The 15,496-nt window shown below is 43.8% G+C and overlaps 1 protein-coding gene and 1 pseudogene across 1 annotated transcript; one reads left to right on the forward strand and one right to left on the reverse strand.

Moving 5' to 3' along the window:
• Window positions 1-3,045: 3,045 nt before the first annotated feature.
• LOC126951637 (glyceraldehyde-3-phosphate dehydrogenase-like) lies at window positions 3,046-3,625 on the reverse strand (annotated as a pseudogene).
• Window positions 3,626-7,627: 4,002 nt separating this feature from the next.
• LOC126931104 (3 beta-hydroxysteroid dehydrogenase/Delta 5-->4-isomerase type 1-like) lies at window positions 7,628-15,496 on the forward strand. Its single transcript, XM_050748867.1, is given in 4 exon segments — window positions 7,628-7,772; window positions 11,616-11,780; window positions 14,070-14,187; window positions 14,382-15,496. Coding segments are annotated over 4 exon segments (1,128 nt in total). The 3' UTR covers window positions 15,082-15,496.

Consider the following 15,496-nt stretch of genomic DNA (forward strand, 5'->3'; position numbering starts at 1 on the left):
GCGCCTGTAATCCCAGCTGCTCGGGAGGCTGAGGCAGGAGAATGGCATGAACCCGGGAGGCGGAGCTTGCAGTGAGCCGAGATCGCGCCACTGCACTCCCGCCTGGGTGACAGAGCGAGACTCCATCTCAAAAAAAAAAAAAAAAAAAAGGCAGAGGGAAAATGCAGGGAATCTGCATTGTACATAAGGTAAGATGGAAAACACTGGGTAGGGGAACAATCAGATATGCATTTGTGTCTGGCAGCCCGGGTGACTGCCCTGTAAAGATAAGTTACCAATTTGCATTGCCATGATGAAGTTTTAACAGCTAACTAGAAATTTTCTTGTGGGCAAAATATGGGATGGGGAAGTGGGGCGGGGATGTGGCTTTTCATCTTGTTGCCATCTTATTTAGGCACCAAAAGGGAGAGGCAGGTTTGCATGACCCAGTTCCCAGCTTGACTTTTCCCTTTGGCTAAATGAGTGTGGGGTCCCAAAATTTAATTTTCTTTCACAAACCTATGAGGTGAGGGTGACTATTCTCATTTTATCAGTGAGGAAACTTGTTCACAGTCACACTGATTAGTGACTAAGCCTTCTACCAGGGAGTCGGCCTTGAAAGTCCTTATCTTTCCACAGAATCACAAAGCCTGAACTGGTCTTGTCAGTGGTACCGCAGAGCACTGGAGCAGGAAGTGCTGATTCTTGGGAGAGCCCCAGCTCACTTGGTTTACCTCTTTTTGCTCAGTCCCATGCGGGGGACTCTCTAGAATCCAGAAGATTCCCTGAGGGGCATCTGGAAGGGTTTACATGCCTTACCAAATGGGCCTGAGCAGGGGAGAGAGAAGCAAAAAGGCATCCAGCCTCCACCAATTTCAGTACTAATTTCCTTGAAGGTCTCTACAACACACCTGGCTATACGTGTGTTGGCCATTCGGGTCATTTATAACCCTGCATTTTACCCTTTAAAATTACACAATGAAGCCACACCATGGGTTCCTGGGCAAGTAAAGGGAACAAGCGTGAACTTCCCCAAAAATGTACCTTCTAGTCAGCCCAAGAAGTGGAAGTCTATTATCCCACATCCCCAGATTTAACTGCCTCTCTCTCATTTCTCCTTGTCTTCTTTAAATCACATCCTTTCTTCCTTTATTCTTCCATTTCTTTAGCCTCTTTCCTTACCTCTGTCTCCCCTTTAATCACTGGCCCTCTCATTCTTCTCAATTTCCATGAGAAGAGGAGACCAATCAAGACAAATGTGGGGACTTCAATGATGATGTAGTCATTAACCAACCGAAGAAGCAATAGTTTAAAAAAAAAAAAACAAAACACAGTCAGGGGCATCAGGGACAGAAGTGAACTGAAGCAGGTGAGGAAGTTGCTGTGGGTCCAGAGTGTGGGGAGGGAAAGCTGTCTCCCTCTGTACCTGGGTGTGACAGCAATGAAGAGAGTCACACCCAACATCAAAACGGCTTCTTTCTTTCACAGAAAATTTACAGATCGTTAATCAGCTGAATTTGATTACTGCAAAGGAGATTATCTCAGTGTTCATTCTGCAGGGAAAAAGGAAAAACATTCTGGCCCAGATGAACAAGTTTCCACCACCTTCAAAACCCCAAAGAACAGAAGATCAGCACCAGCCTCAGGACGGAGTGACCCCAGGCAGTGGGGAAAGGTGAAAAATGGAAGGAACACTCATTTTTCCCCGGCCACTGCACAAAATACAAGAGCAGCATCTGTCCAGCTCTTGTAAGGTATTCACACCATCCGTATATTAATGACAAACAGCATGAGAAGGATAGGAGGGTGCTGGAATCTGGGGCAAGAGCCCTTCCCCCTTGTATTTCAGCCTAGTGAAACCCCACACCTATAAAACCACCAGAGCAATTTTCACAGGGAAGGGAAGGAAAAGGACATATCTCCAACGGGCAGCAAGGGGTGTTTGAAGAAAGAGACGAGGGATTCGGATGGGCCAGCAGTCTCAACTGAACAAGCAAAAAGGCCTTGGAGTGTTGTAGCCAACAAAATGTGCCATCCTTTCTTATACCTGAGGGTGCCAGGTGGGCAGAGCTCCTGCACCAAGCTCCGCTGCACCTCATGCGATGCACCACACGGGGACGTCAAAGGCTCAGAGGGAAGAACAAGGAAATCTGACCTGGTGGGGACTTTTGGGTCCTTTTCTCCACCTAGGTGGCTCTGCAGGTACCTGGCAAGGGAATGAATGAACCCTCAGGCAAGTACTCAGCCACCAGCTTAGGGACGAGGTGTATATGAGTACAGAGAACAGAGCTAAGCTGAAGTCACTGGGAAAAGCCACAGGAGCCCATGGGGCTTGAATGAGGACTTGGATTTCTGGGTCCAGGCAGGGAGCACAGCCTGGGCAGTGGTGCAGAGGAGGATGAGGGGCATGAGGAGCTCCCTGCCCCCACCTTCTAGGAAGCGTGTACAGAGGGCAGATGAGGGCGCTCAGGTGCAAGAGTCAGTCACAGACCCAATAGGCAGGGTCCAAGTGCTGGGGTGGGGCGCGGAGCCCACGACGGCCTGGTGAGAACTGGCAGGAAAGTGGCCAGAGGCCAATTCTTATGTGAAATCTCTTCATTTCTAAATATTAATGACTAACTGTAAATTGGAAAAAGTAGTGTGAAGACCTGCTGCAGGAGGGGGATGCATGGTGTAGTGTTCAAACTCTGTGTATAATATTTTACACCTTAAAAAGTGGGTGGACAAGTGTCAGCAGCAAATCTGTTCGTTCTTAGTGATATGTCCCAAATACATATTATTATACCATATACATATTTTCTGTGTGTGTGTCATAGGTTATAATTTTCTTAATAAATTAAACTTTGTGGGGGGAAAAGCATGCAAACTAACAAAACAAGTCTGCAGGCTGGACAAAGGCCTAATACTTCTGATTTTCCATTTCTGCTCCCAGTTTAGTGGTCCAGCGGGGGAGATAAAACATGAGACATGTTAGGTGCTGTGCACAGTAAATGTGCAGAGTGCCATAAGAAAGGAAAGTGCTTCCAGAGGATTTATTCCCATAGGGGATTCATAGGGTCCTTGCATTTAGGCAAGGATGACCTCACCCACAGCCTTGGCAGCACCAGTAGAGGCCGGGATGATGTTCTGGAGAGACCGGTGACCGTCATGCCACAGCTTCCCAGAGGGGCCATCCAAAGTCTTCTGACTGGCACTGATGGCGTATACTGTGGTCACGAATCCTTCCACGATACCAAAATTGTCATGGATGACCTTGGACAGGAGTGCTCAGCAGTTGGTCGGACAGGAGTCATTGCTGATGATCTTGAACCTGTTGTCATACTTCTCATGGTTCACATCCATCAGAAACCTGGGGACGTTAGCACTGGGGGCTGAGATGATGGCCCTTTTGACTCCCCTCTGGAAGTGAGCCCCAACTTTCTCCGTGGTAGTGAAGACACTGATGGACTCCACAAGGTACTCAGTAAGAGCATTGCCATTTTTTATTTTGGTAGGATCTAGCTTTCCATTGACAACAAGCTTCCCATTCTCAGCCTTGACGGTGCCATGGAATTTGCCATGGGTGGAATCATACGGGAACATGTAGGCCATGTAGTTGAGCTAAATTAAGGGGTCATTGATGGCGACAATATCCACTTTACCAGAGTTAAAAGTAGCCCTGGTGACCAGACACCCAATACAGCCAAATCCGTTTATTCAGGCCCTCAGCTTTACCATGTTGTCTCAGGGATGTGGTTGGAGCAAAACAGGACAGTGTGGCTGCCTGTGGAACAGGAAGAGAGAACTAGCTACAGCATATTATTTAACACATGGTTATCATATCAAGAAAGTCTGCAAGAACTCTGATGCCAATAAGGTATGGCTCAGATGGGCCTCACTTTACACAGCATGCTGAAATTCCCTGAGCATGTAGACAATTCAGTTGTCTCAGTATCATTTGTTTAAAAGACTATCCTTTTCCTTCATTGAATTTACTTTTGTCCAAATCAAGTGACCATAAGAATTTAGGCCATTAACTCACACATAAGCAAAAATTCCCTCAAAATGGATTATAGGTCTAAATGTAAGGGCTAAATTATGCACATCTTAGGAGAAAGCACAGATTAACATATTCATGATCTTGAATTAGGCAAAACCCCAACTTTTCCTGGTAAAAGGGAAAAAGTTTAAAAATGAGATCAAATGTTTGCATTTGATCAAAACTAAAATGATCAAAACTAAAAATATTTGCATTTTGAAAGACATCAATAAGAAAATGAAAAGATAAGCTACGGACTAAGAAAACAATTTCAAATCACGTATTTGATAAAGACTTGTATCCAGAATATAAAATACAATTAAACAGCAAAAAGATAAATAACCCAGTTTTAAAATGGGGAAGATATTTGAATAGCATTTCATCGAAAAGGTATAGGAATGGCCAATAAAGCACATGAAAAGATGGTCAGCATCATCAGTCAGCAGGGAAATGCAAATCAAAACTACAATGTGATACAACTTCTTACCCACTAGAATGCTATAATAGAAAAGAAAGACAGTAACAATTGGAGGAAGTGAAAAAACAATGATGTGAAACATTGAAATACTCATGCATTGTTGATGGGACAGGCAGCCACACCGGAAAACAATTTGGCAGTTTCTTAAAACATTAAAGATACATTTACCATATGACTTAGCAGTGTCACTCCTACCTGTCTACCGCAAAGAAATAAAAATGTATGTCAACACGACACGTGAACGTGAATATTTATATCAGTTTATTCATAATAGTCCAAAAAGCAGAAGCACCTTGAATATCTATCAACTGATAAGTGAATAAACTAATGGGAGTCATCCATACAATTTAATGGGATTTGGCACCTAAAAGGAACAAAATATTGATACGTGCTACAACATAGATGAACCATAAAAGTATATTAAGCTAAGTGAAGGAAGATGGATACAAAGGACCACATATTATATGATTCCATTTATATGGTGTCCAGAAAATAAAATCTGTGGAGTCAGAAAATCAGTTATGGGCTTCCTAGAGCTGGGGGGTTTGGAATAAGGGGTGGCAACTGATGAGCATGAGGGATTCCTTACGAATGATAGAAATGTTCCAAAACAGGACTGTGATGATGGTCACACAATTCTAAAATGTTACTAAAAATAATTGAACTGTGCCTTAAAACAGGTGAATGTTATATCAATTATGCCTCAGTAAAGTTGTTTAAAAATAAAAGAAAGTTGGTAGTTTGGCTCACATCAGTCTTGCCCTTTGTTTTATTTCTCATGTTCCTAAAGAAAGCGAGATATTTATTGGTTTAAAGAAAGCTTATATTTATTGGTTCCACTCAGAGACTCCAAGAGAGACACTGGTTGAAATCTATCAGCCTCCAGAACTCTCAACAGCTGAGGGAATGAGCGATACTGTCCTGAAGGAGATGAGGGCTACCTAAGGTGTACTCCAGCATCTGCTACAGCAGGCAAAGGCACGTGATGCACCTGGTTGGCCTCAGATAGTGCTCCACAAGTCTCAGCAAGACCCAGGGCCTGTAGCTAGTTCTGCCAGCTTCAGAGAACAAGCTGCTACAGCTTGCAGCACAGGGTCAACCTTTCTCGGCAAGTGGGTTTGAAGCACTGGTAGTCAGGTTCCAAGTATTAGATGAATGTCTACAATGTGGGAGGAGGGCAAGACCCAGGGTGGAGTTTCAAACCAAATCATTTGTAGAGTATTACTTCCAACAACTTCAGAAAGCATTATTTTCAAGTGCTTATGGCATTTTCACCAGCATAGACCGTATGCTGGACCATAAAACAAGTCTCAATATATATCCAAGGATCAAAATCACACAGGGTATATGCTCTGGCCACAATAGGATTTAATTAGAAATCCATAACAATAAGATATCTAGAAGACTCCCAATCCTAGAAAACAAGCATCATCTGTTGAATAACACTTTGGTCATAAACGAATTCACAAGAAAAAGTTCGTTAACTGAGTGATGATGACCCAGTGCCTCAAAATGTGGGACGCAGCTGACGTAGTGCTTAGAGAGAGACTGACAACTTTCAATGCCTGTAGTGGAAATGAGCAAAGGAGTAAAGTCAATTATCTATGCTTTCATCAAAAGAACCCTGAAAAAGAAGAGTAAAATAAACCCAAAGTTAATAAATGTAAGCCAATTACAAAAATAATGAAAATCATGAAATACAAGAATGAACAAACAATAGAGAAAATCAGTAGTTAATTTTTCTGTACACTATGCAGAAAGCTCAACTTTAAAATGATTTTATATTTAAACATATATCCAGAACCACAGAGATCTTAGAAGAATAAATTATGAAAATATAGGAAATTGAAATAGAAAATGGGAATTCTGTGAGAATAAAAATCAGAAAGTAGTTGCCTCTGAGACTGATTGGGCGGAGGGCAGGGAAATAACAGGGGACAGTTCGAAAACACCTTTATGGAGGGAAGGAAATGGTCTATATCTTCGTTGAGTGGTACTTACATGAGCATATGTAACTGTCAAAGTTCATTGGCACTGAATACTTAAGATCTGGGCATTTTAATGCATATAAATTACACCTTGATTTTTTAAAATAGAGGAAAGTGTTTTGGGGAGCTTATGGTAGTGATACTGGGCAGTTGTCAGGCATAGACTACAGAAGCATTCACAGCATATTCAGTTCAGGAATTTGCTGAGAATGGTTTTGCAGCCAAAAATACAGGATAAGTTCAAACATCTATGGTAAGAGTCATTGGGTCATACAACCAGAAATCCCCACTCTTGTGGTACAGACCATATAATTAAGCAGTTATCACTAGACAGCTTCCCTCCAATGATGTTCTTTGTCTAGGAATCCAAAGCTCTCCAGGGGAAAATTGCAATTGAGGTTTTGGATATATTGGGTAGGAGAGAAAGTCACCTCACATAAAACTTAGTGATTGGAGCTGTCGACATTTCTAAACCTTGCAAGACAGGAGCAACATCTCAAATGATAGTCTGAGAGAGGAGATAATGGGCTAATGTGGATTTCCTCCCATATGTATTTACTGCGCAAGGTCAGAGCTCACATTGCACTTGAAGAGTTCTCCCAGTCTACTTTAACTTCACAGGTTGCAGATCCCAGAGCTGGTATCAACTGACCAGTGTCCTGTTAAGTCTAAACCCAAGATGCTTCATCACATTGCAGCCTTGAATTTCTCTTTCTGTTCCTGGGAGATTAAACTTCTCATTCTGTTCCTGGGAGATAAAACTTAAAGGTCACTGTTCTTCTGAGTAAAGGGATCCTGAAGGAGCAGAGAGCAATGAGTTTGTGGCAGGAGTTCATGGTGATAATGACTGAGCCAGAAGCCACAGTGCACAAAGCTCCAGGCTTGCCTCAAAGGATGAGGTGACCAGCACCCTGACTACTCTCTTCAGCTATTAATAATCTAACTAATGGTTAGAGCTTTTTCATTTTCTTGTAGCTACTTCTAGCAATGGTGGGATGTGGAATTTTTGCAAAAAAAAATTGGGTGGAAGTAAAAAGGCATCTGTGTGAGTGTATAAATATCTGATCTCCCTTTTTAGCCTTCTCTAGGGTCACCATAGAGTAATATCTTCTCCCTAGCATCTTCTGTTTCCTGGCGAGTGTTTCCTGCTACCTTGGATTGGCCATGACAGGCTGGAGCTGCCTTGTGACAGGAGCAGGAGGGTTTCTGGGTCAGAGGATCATCTGCCTGTTGGTGGAGAAGACAGAGCTGAAGGAGATCAGGGCCTTGGACAAGGCCTTCAGACCAGGACTGAGGGAGGAATTTTCTAGTAAGTAAACTTGAGTCATAGTTGTGTGGCTCCAGCTTAAACCCTGTTGTGTGGGGAGGTGGACCTTGTCTAGCAAGTTATGGAAAGTTGTAGCCAAATCTAAGCCAATCCCACATCCAAAGTCATTAAAAAGGAAACATTAAAGATATAAAATGTCATAGTGTGAAATATACTGAATGGGGGGTCCAGAGACTGGATTCTGGCCCTGACCCAGAACTTGAGAGGCAGCCACCTCAGCCTCCAGGCCTCTTTTCCTCTATTAAGAAAATCCCACATCTGTTCTCTTTCTTGTCTGCAACTCTTTTATGTCTGAAGCTTTTTGTCTTGGCGATTGCTTTGCAACATTCACAAAGGACACCATTACCCTAAAGACCTCACCAGTGGGTCCTGCCTCTCTAGACTGCACTGGACTTTGTTTTGTTTGGAAGCCTCCTTAGTATTTTAGTGAAGGGAAAATAAAAGGGAACAAAGGTAAAGATGAGTGTGTAAGTGTTTGTGTGTGGGGGGTGTGTGTGTGTGTGTGTCAGAAAGAGAGAGAAACAAATGAGGAGGAGAGAGAATGAGAAAGTCAGTGAATGAATGAGAAAGAGAGAGAATAGGAGAGAGAGGGCATCAGTGAGAGAGAGAGAGTGTGCTCAAGTGCACAGTACAAAGCAGAGACAGAGTAAGAGGCAGTATGAGGTCGGACATGCCTCATTTAGATTTCTTATAAATGGCTTAAAAAAAAACAAACAACAACAACAACAACAACAAAAAAAACATTTATCTCTGTTGCTCAATACCCCAAAGAAATTGATGGCAGAATTTGCTGTAGCAACTCCTTGTGCAAAAAAAACCCCATGAGGAAGGTACAAAATGGATCACATCTAACTGGACAATGAACCCATCAAGGTCTAGAAACATAAAGTTACTTACCAATGCCATCTGATCAATGTATAGCAGCGCTCAGGCCAGAGCTTCCTTCCAGAGGCTCCATCACTTGGCCATTGGGTTGATGCTTGGCAAAGTGGGTCTTCAGTCTCTCTCTTTGCCTCTCTGTGTGCCCCCAACCAATTCCTTGTCCACCTCCCCAACCCAGGGGATTGGGGGGACTGTGTGTCTACATGTGGGCTTTGGCTGCCCAGAGGGTCCTCCCCTGCCCACAGAAAAGCTCCCACTTGACAGCACTCAGAGACCACACCCAACAATCTCTTCTTTCACTCTCCCAGAGAAGAGTGGCCTCTTCAAAAGTCCCATTTCCTCCACCTTCTGTTTTAATGGCGTCTTTGATAAACAAATATTAACATACGACCAATATTAAATGTTTGTAATCTTTATATCTCACCAATATTCGCGCTCTAACACCTGATACCGGAAAAAAAAATAATGCTCAGCCTAAGGGAACCGTTCACCTATGGTGAAAATTCAGAAGGTATAATGAATGAGTGGGGGCCTGCATGAAGATAAAAACAGAGAATCTATTCAGTGTTCTTTCTGTGTCAGGCACTGTGCTAAACATTTTGCATGTGTTGACTCATTTGCTCCCCATAACCACCCTATGAGATCGGTTTTTTTATCATCTTCCTTTCTTACAGATGAGGAGACAGTCAGAGAGAGGTTAATTAACTTGTTCAAGGTTCCATAGTTAGAATATGGTAAATCTGGATTTGAACACACGCAGTCTAGTGCAGCATTTGTGTGCTTAAGCAGTAGTTAGTCTAGCAGCCTCTAGAAGGAGGAAGCTATAGCTCCATCAACAAAGTCCCCTTTCCTGGTGCCTCTTGATCCCTGCAAACTTGTTTGCAAACAGTGCTTTTCTCGCCGCTTTGGACTTCTTCCGCTTTGAAATAGCAATTTCTTTGAGCCAGTCTGTCTGAAGTAGGCAACAAAGGAGAAGCAGAGGAAGGCAGCAGAGAAGGGAGAAGAGGGGGAAATACAAACAGAAAATTCCACTCTCAGGCTGTTACCACGTCTTCCCAGCAGCCTCTTTCCTGGCTCCTCCCACTGCAGGCCCTTCTTGGAGGTGCCTGACTATGGGAAGGGGCTGGGAGTAGACAAAACATGGCACAGGCATTAGGAGAGTAAATGGTCCCGCCTGTACCCCAGGAAGGAATTTCTCCAGCCTTGAGTTTTTCACCTGAATTTCACTCTTAAAATATTTGGCCTTTGTTGCCAATTTCAGTTAAACTGGTTTATTCTTACTCTTTCTCAGCAAAGTTGATTCTAAACAGCCAGTCCTGCACCTGGGGTACAGAGTACAAGGCTTGAGGTGAGGTGGGCAGGTTTGAGCCTTACTAGAAGCCTGACCTTAGATCTGTCCTTTAACTTATCTGTGCCTCAGTTTCCTCACCAATAAAGTGGGACTCAAAATACCTACCTTACAAGATAGCTGTAAAGGGAAAGAAGCAAGCTGTGGGCCGTATGCAGATTATAAAGCACAAATGAGAGTAAAGTATTTATCTGAGCTCCATGTAGCATGGTGTTCATTTTGGGGCTAATTCCAGCTGACAACTTTACTGGCAGCATCACTACCTGTAGATTTCAGAGAAGCCTGAAGATATGGATGTTATATCCACTGCCCTTGGCTAGACACTAGACATCTGGGATGTTAGTTCATCGGTGGTTAACTCATTTTCAGCGTTGCTATCTGCTTTTGATGGTATCCGATAAGAGTTTTTCAATGAAATTCATCATTTACGCCCATCCTCAATTTCCTAGTAATGGCTCCACTCTCCTCCCAGTTGCCCAAGCAGGAAACCACAGGGGTGATTTTATCTTCTTTTCCTCTCAGCCCAGATCCAATAGGTACCAGGACCTTCAAGGTAAGGTCTGAAATTCATACCTGGTGTATCTCTCCCCTCCTCTGCTTCCACTGCTGGACTCTGGTTCCAGCCCTCGTCTAAACATTGGCACAGACATTTTGATTAATCATTTGATCACCTGGCTTTCTCATATCACCTGTATCTGTCCATTTTATATTCTCAAGCCAAGGCTAACTTCCTGCACAACAACTCTGCCTCTGTTTCTCTCTCTCTCTTTTTCTTTCTTTCTTCTTTTTTTTTTTTTTTTTTTTTTTTTGAGAAAGGGTCTTGCTCTACCCCCCAGGCTGGAGTGCAGAGGTGCAATCTCAGCTCACTGCCACCTTCATCTCTTGGGCTCCATCCATCCTTCATCCATCTTTCTGCCTCAGCCTCCTGAGTAGCAAAGAGTGTAGACAGATGCCACCACACAGGGCTAATTTTTGTATTTTTAGTAGAGACGGGGTTTCACCAGGTTGTCCAGGCTGGTCTCCATCCTCCAGGCTCAAGATATCCACCCACCTTGGCCTCCCAAAGTTCCAAAAATTGCTTATTTATATTTGCAATGCAAAAAGAAATAGGCGTGAGCCGCCACACCTGGCCTGTTTCTCTTTTTATTCCATATATCAATAAGCATTTTTCTTTGACATGATGCTGGAGACCAAAAATCATGATTCCATGTATGATTCCTCATTACCTACAAAATTGAATTCACTTTTTCCCTTTTATACCCAACTCTCCACAATCACCCTAGGCTCCTTAAGAAATTTGGTGAGTCTCCCATGACTCTAGCAATGCTTATATTCTAGGTACACCTGACAGCTCACTGCTCAGATTACTTTTCTGAAATGAGACATGGTAGAAACAGATGTTTGCTTTCCTAGTAAACTGCTACAATGCTGATTTCTGTGTCTTTGTTTGCTTCTTCTTTCCGTGGAATGTACACCCTCCACTCTAACACCCCCACTCTAACCATCCTCGAACACCTGTGTAACATCACCTTTATCAGAAAACTTCCCAACCAGATCAAGAAATCATTCCTATGACCTGACCTGTGTTCACACAGAGCTCCAGAACAAGACCCAGCTGACAGTGCTGGAAGGAGGCATTCTGGATGAGCCATTCCTGAAGACAGCCTGCCAGGACGTCTTGGTCGTCATCCACACCTCCTGTATCATTGATGTCTTCGGTGTCCCTCACAGAGAGTCCATCATGAATGTCAATGTGAATGGTACAGTGGCCTGGGGAGGAGATGGACCAAGGTGGGGAAATGAGGATCAGAAAGAAGGGCAGAAAGGAAAGAGAAGTCTCTCCACTGAACACCTGCTGTGCTCTGGGCCAAGTGCCTTTGCTGATCACTACTGACTGGGGGAACTCAAGGCTGCTATTTTCAGTTTCATAGACGAGAAAACTAGGACTGAGCAAAGACAAGCAACTTGTCCAAAGTCCCACAGGTGAGTAAGTAAGTAAGTAGGAGAGTTCGACTTTAAACTCACTCCTGTGTGACTCCAAAGGCTGTGGAAGCTCTTTCTAATGTGGCCCCAGTCAAAAGTCAATCTCTGACTTCGGACTCTTGAAATCCAGTTACCCCTTGGCTCCCCAGACCAGAATCAGACCTTCCAGGTGTCACCATAGTCATCATTTTGAACCTTGTGTGCAGGCTGATAAGAACATTCAGAGCCCTCCTGCCCACCTCAAAGAAGTCCTCTCGAGAACTAGCAAAGCTGGTTCACAGAGGTCTGTCAGAACAGAATTATCTAGCACACACCTTCCCACAATATTTTTTTAACAATAAGAGTTTCCCAGTGTACCAGAATGCAATCTGTTCAGCTCACCACAGGGTCTGCTATTACATAGCTGTTTCCAGCCAGGTGCCCAAAGTGCACCCTCATTCAATCCTCATCCCTTAAATGCTTGGTGGTCTTTCTGAATTGTCACTTTCCAACCTACTTTAAATTCAGACACATTTCCTTAAGGAATCTTCTAATGCACACTCACTCTCTGATCTCCAGAGCCTCTTCAGCACTATAGCACCCCAACCCCCGGCCTGGCCCTCCACATTCAGGCTACTCAAACTCCTTTTCTTTTTTTTCTTTTTCTTTTTCTTTCTTTTTTTTTGACAGAGTTTCACTCTTGTCACCCAGGCTGGAGTGCAGTGGCGTGATCTCGGCTCACTGCAACCTCCACCTCCCAGGTTCAAGTGATTCTCCTGCCTCAGCTTCCCAATGTAGCTGAGATTACAGGTGCCCACCACCACACCTAGCTAATTTTTTTTTTTTTTTTTTTTGTATTTTTAGTAGAGATGGGGTTTCACCATGTTGGCCAGGCTGGTCTTGAATTCCTGACCTCACGTGATCCACCCACCTCCGTCTCCCAAAGTGCTGGGATTACAGGCATGAGCCACCACACCCAGCCTCAAACTCCTTTTCTAAAGCAACTAATTACTTTTGAGTCGCCAGTGTCATCTCAAAAAACAAAAACAAACAAACAAAAAAACAAAAAAAAAACCCTTTCCAGTTGCTACTTACCCATACCTCTAAGTACCTCTACAGTGAAAGGAGGATGCTAAGATTAACCAGTTTTTTATTTTAATTCCTACTCTCCACAGCTCCATACAACAGGGGATATGAAATGACAGGGGAAGATATCTGTTAGATGTCTTCTAGATGGGAAGACAGTTAGAGACATCTGTTCCCTAAAACCATTATCACTCCCAGGCTTAGAAAATACTTCACAATGTTGATCAATTCCCCCTTGAAGGCAAACTAACTCCAAATTTTCTCCCTCATTGGATTAATTTTTAAAAACCTGAGACTGTCTCTCCAGAAATTCAAATTGCACAGAGACTTTAAATTGGGAGCCTCTTTCCCAGGGAACACACAATCAGAAAAAGACTGTGGGTCTCCAGCATGTTCCCACAACCCACTGTTTGCTCAATGTCCAGAGATGGTCCTTGTGGCAAAGTTTTATTAGTACTCAACAAAATGAGAAAAATATTAACAATTTCATGTATATTGAAGAGTGTATATTGCCTGCATACTATGTATTTGTGTGTGTGTCATGTGAATTCTTCCACTGCCCTTTTGTGCCTAAGAACTGGGACTATCCATACACTCAGAGTATTTTTAGATTTTAAATGATCTGTCTTTAATGGTATTGATGAAAAATCCTAATTTTTCAATGTGTACGTGACAAAACAAAAAATGATAACCCAAGGTCATTTTCCAAAATTAAGGTACACACACACACAAACACACACACACACACAGACACATACATGAGACCCAAAAGTCTAAAAATTCTTGTTCTCCAGAACCCACATGTCAGTTTCTTTTCATTTTTGTGTTTTTCCTATGGTCGTAGCGTGGCCCAGTGTTAGTCAGAGCCACAGAAGAATATATCCCGAGTCTGTTACAACCACTGTACTTGGGAGTGAGGAGTGGGGCACATGGATCTGTGTATGTGGTAGGCCCCCCTTAGGGATATTTCCTGACACTGACAGTATGCTCTTTGTGGGCAGGTACTCAGCTCCTGTTGGAGGCCTGTGTCCAAGCCAGTGTGCCAGTCTTCATCTACCCCAGTGCCCTAGGGGTAGCCAGGCCCAACTCCTAAAGGAAATCATCGAGAATGCCAGGAGGGTGGAGCTTGATGACATCTCCTAACAACACCCACATGCACATCTCTGTCATCCTTAAATCACTGAGTCTTGGACTTCAGGGTCTCCTTGTGCCAGTCCACAAGGGAACCAACCCACTCCGCGGTTTTCTGCTTGGCTTCCTCCCAGCTGTAGAGCGGCTCATACGCCAGATCTCACTGAGCCTTCTTGTAAGAGAGAAACACAAGACTCTCTGGAAAACACACGGTCTGCTCCATATCCACACAGTAAAAAGCTCGCTGAGAAGGCTGTGCTGGCAGCTAATGGGTGGACTCTGAAAAATGGTGATACCTTTTACACTTGTGCCTTAAGACCCATGTGTATCTATGGGGAAGGAGGCCCATTTCTTACTGCCAATATAAATGAGGCACTGAACAACAATGGGATCCTGTCAAGTGTTGGCAAGTTCTCCACTGTCAACCCAGTCTATGTTGGCAATGTGGCCTGGGCCCACATTCTGGCCTTGAGGGCCCTGTGGGACCCCAAGAAGGCCCTAAGTGTCCGAGGGCAGTTCTACTACATCTCAGATGACACGCCTCACCAAAGCTCTGATAACCTTAGTTACACCCTGAGCAAAGAGTTCAGCCTCCGCCTTGATTCCAGATGGAGCCTTCCTTTATCCCTGATGTACTGGATTGGCTTCCTGCTGGAAATAGTGACTCTCCTGCTCAGGCCAATTTGCACCTATCAACCGCCCTTCAACCATCACACAGTGACATTGTCAAATAGCGTGTTCACCTTCTCTTACAAGAAGGCTCAGCAAGATCTGGCGTATGAGCCGCTCTACAGCTGGGAGGAAGCCAAGCAGAAAACCGCGGAGTGGGTGGGTTCCCTTGTGGACCGGCACAAGGAGACCCTGAAGTCCAAGACTCAGTGATTTAAGGATGACAGAGATGTGCATGTGGGTGTTGTTAGGAGATGTCATCAAGCTCCACCCTCCTGGCTTCATACAGAAGGTGACAAGGGCACAAGCCCAGGTCCTGCTGCCTCCCTTTCACATAATAGCCAACTTATTGTCTTCCTCATGTCATTAAAACCTGCCCATTCCCTGGCCCAACCAGAAGCTTTCTGTCCTAATCGTATGCCAGAGGACAGACAACGTGATTTGCTTTTTCCAAATCTCGGTGCCTGATTCTGAAAAATTGTGGTCTCTTTTATCTTGAGGGTCTCTTTTAACTACTAGAACTCCATTTCTCCTCCTAAATGAGAAAGGATTTCTTTTCTTTTAACTCTCCTGTTTCTTCACACAGTTCAATGAAACAAGCAATAAATGTTTTAATGCTTAACCTGGA

This window comes from Macaca thibetana, chromosome 1 (assembly GCF_024542745.1).
Source record: "Macaca thibetana thibetana isolate TM-01 chromosome 1, ASM2454274v1, whole genome shotgun sequence".
Classification (NCBI taxonomy): domain Eukaryota; kingdom Metazoa; phylum Chordata; class Mammalia; order Primates; family Cercopithecidae; genus Macaca; species Macaca thibetana.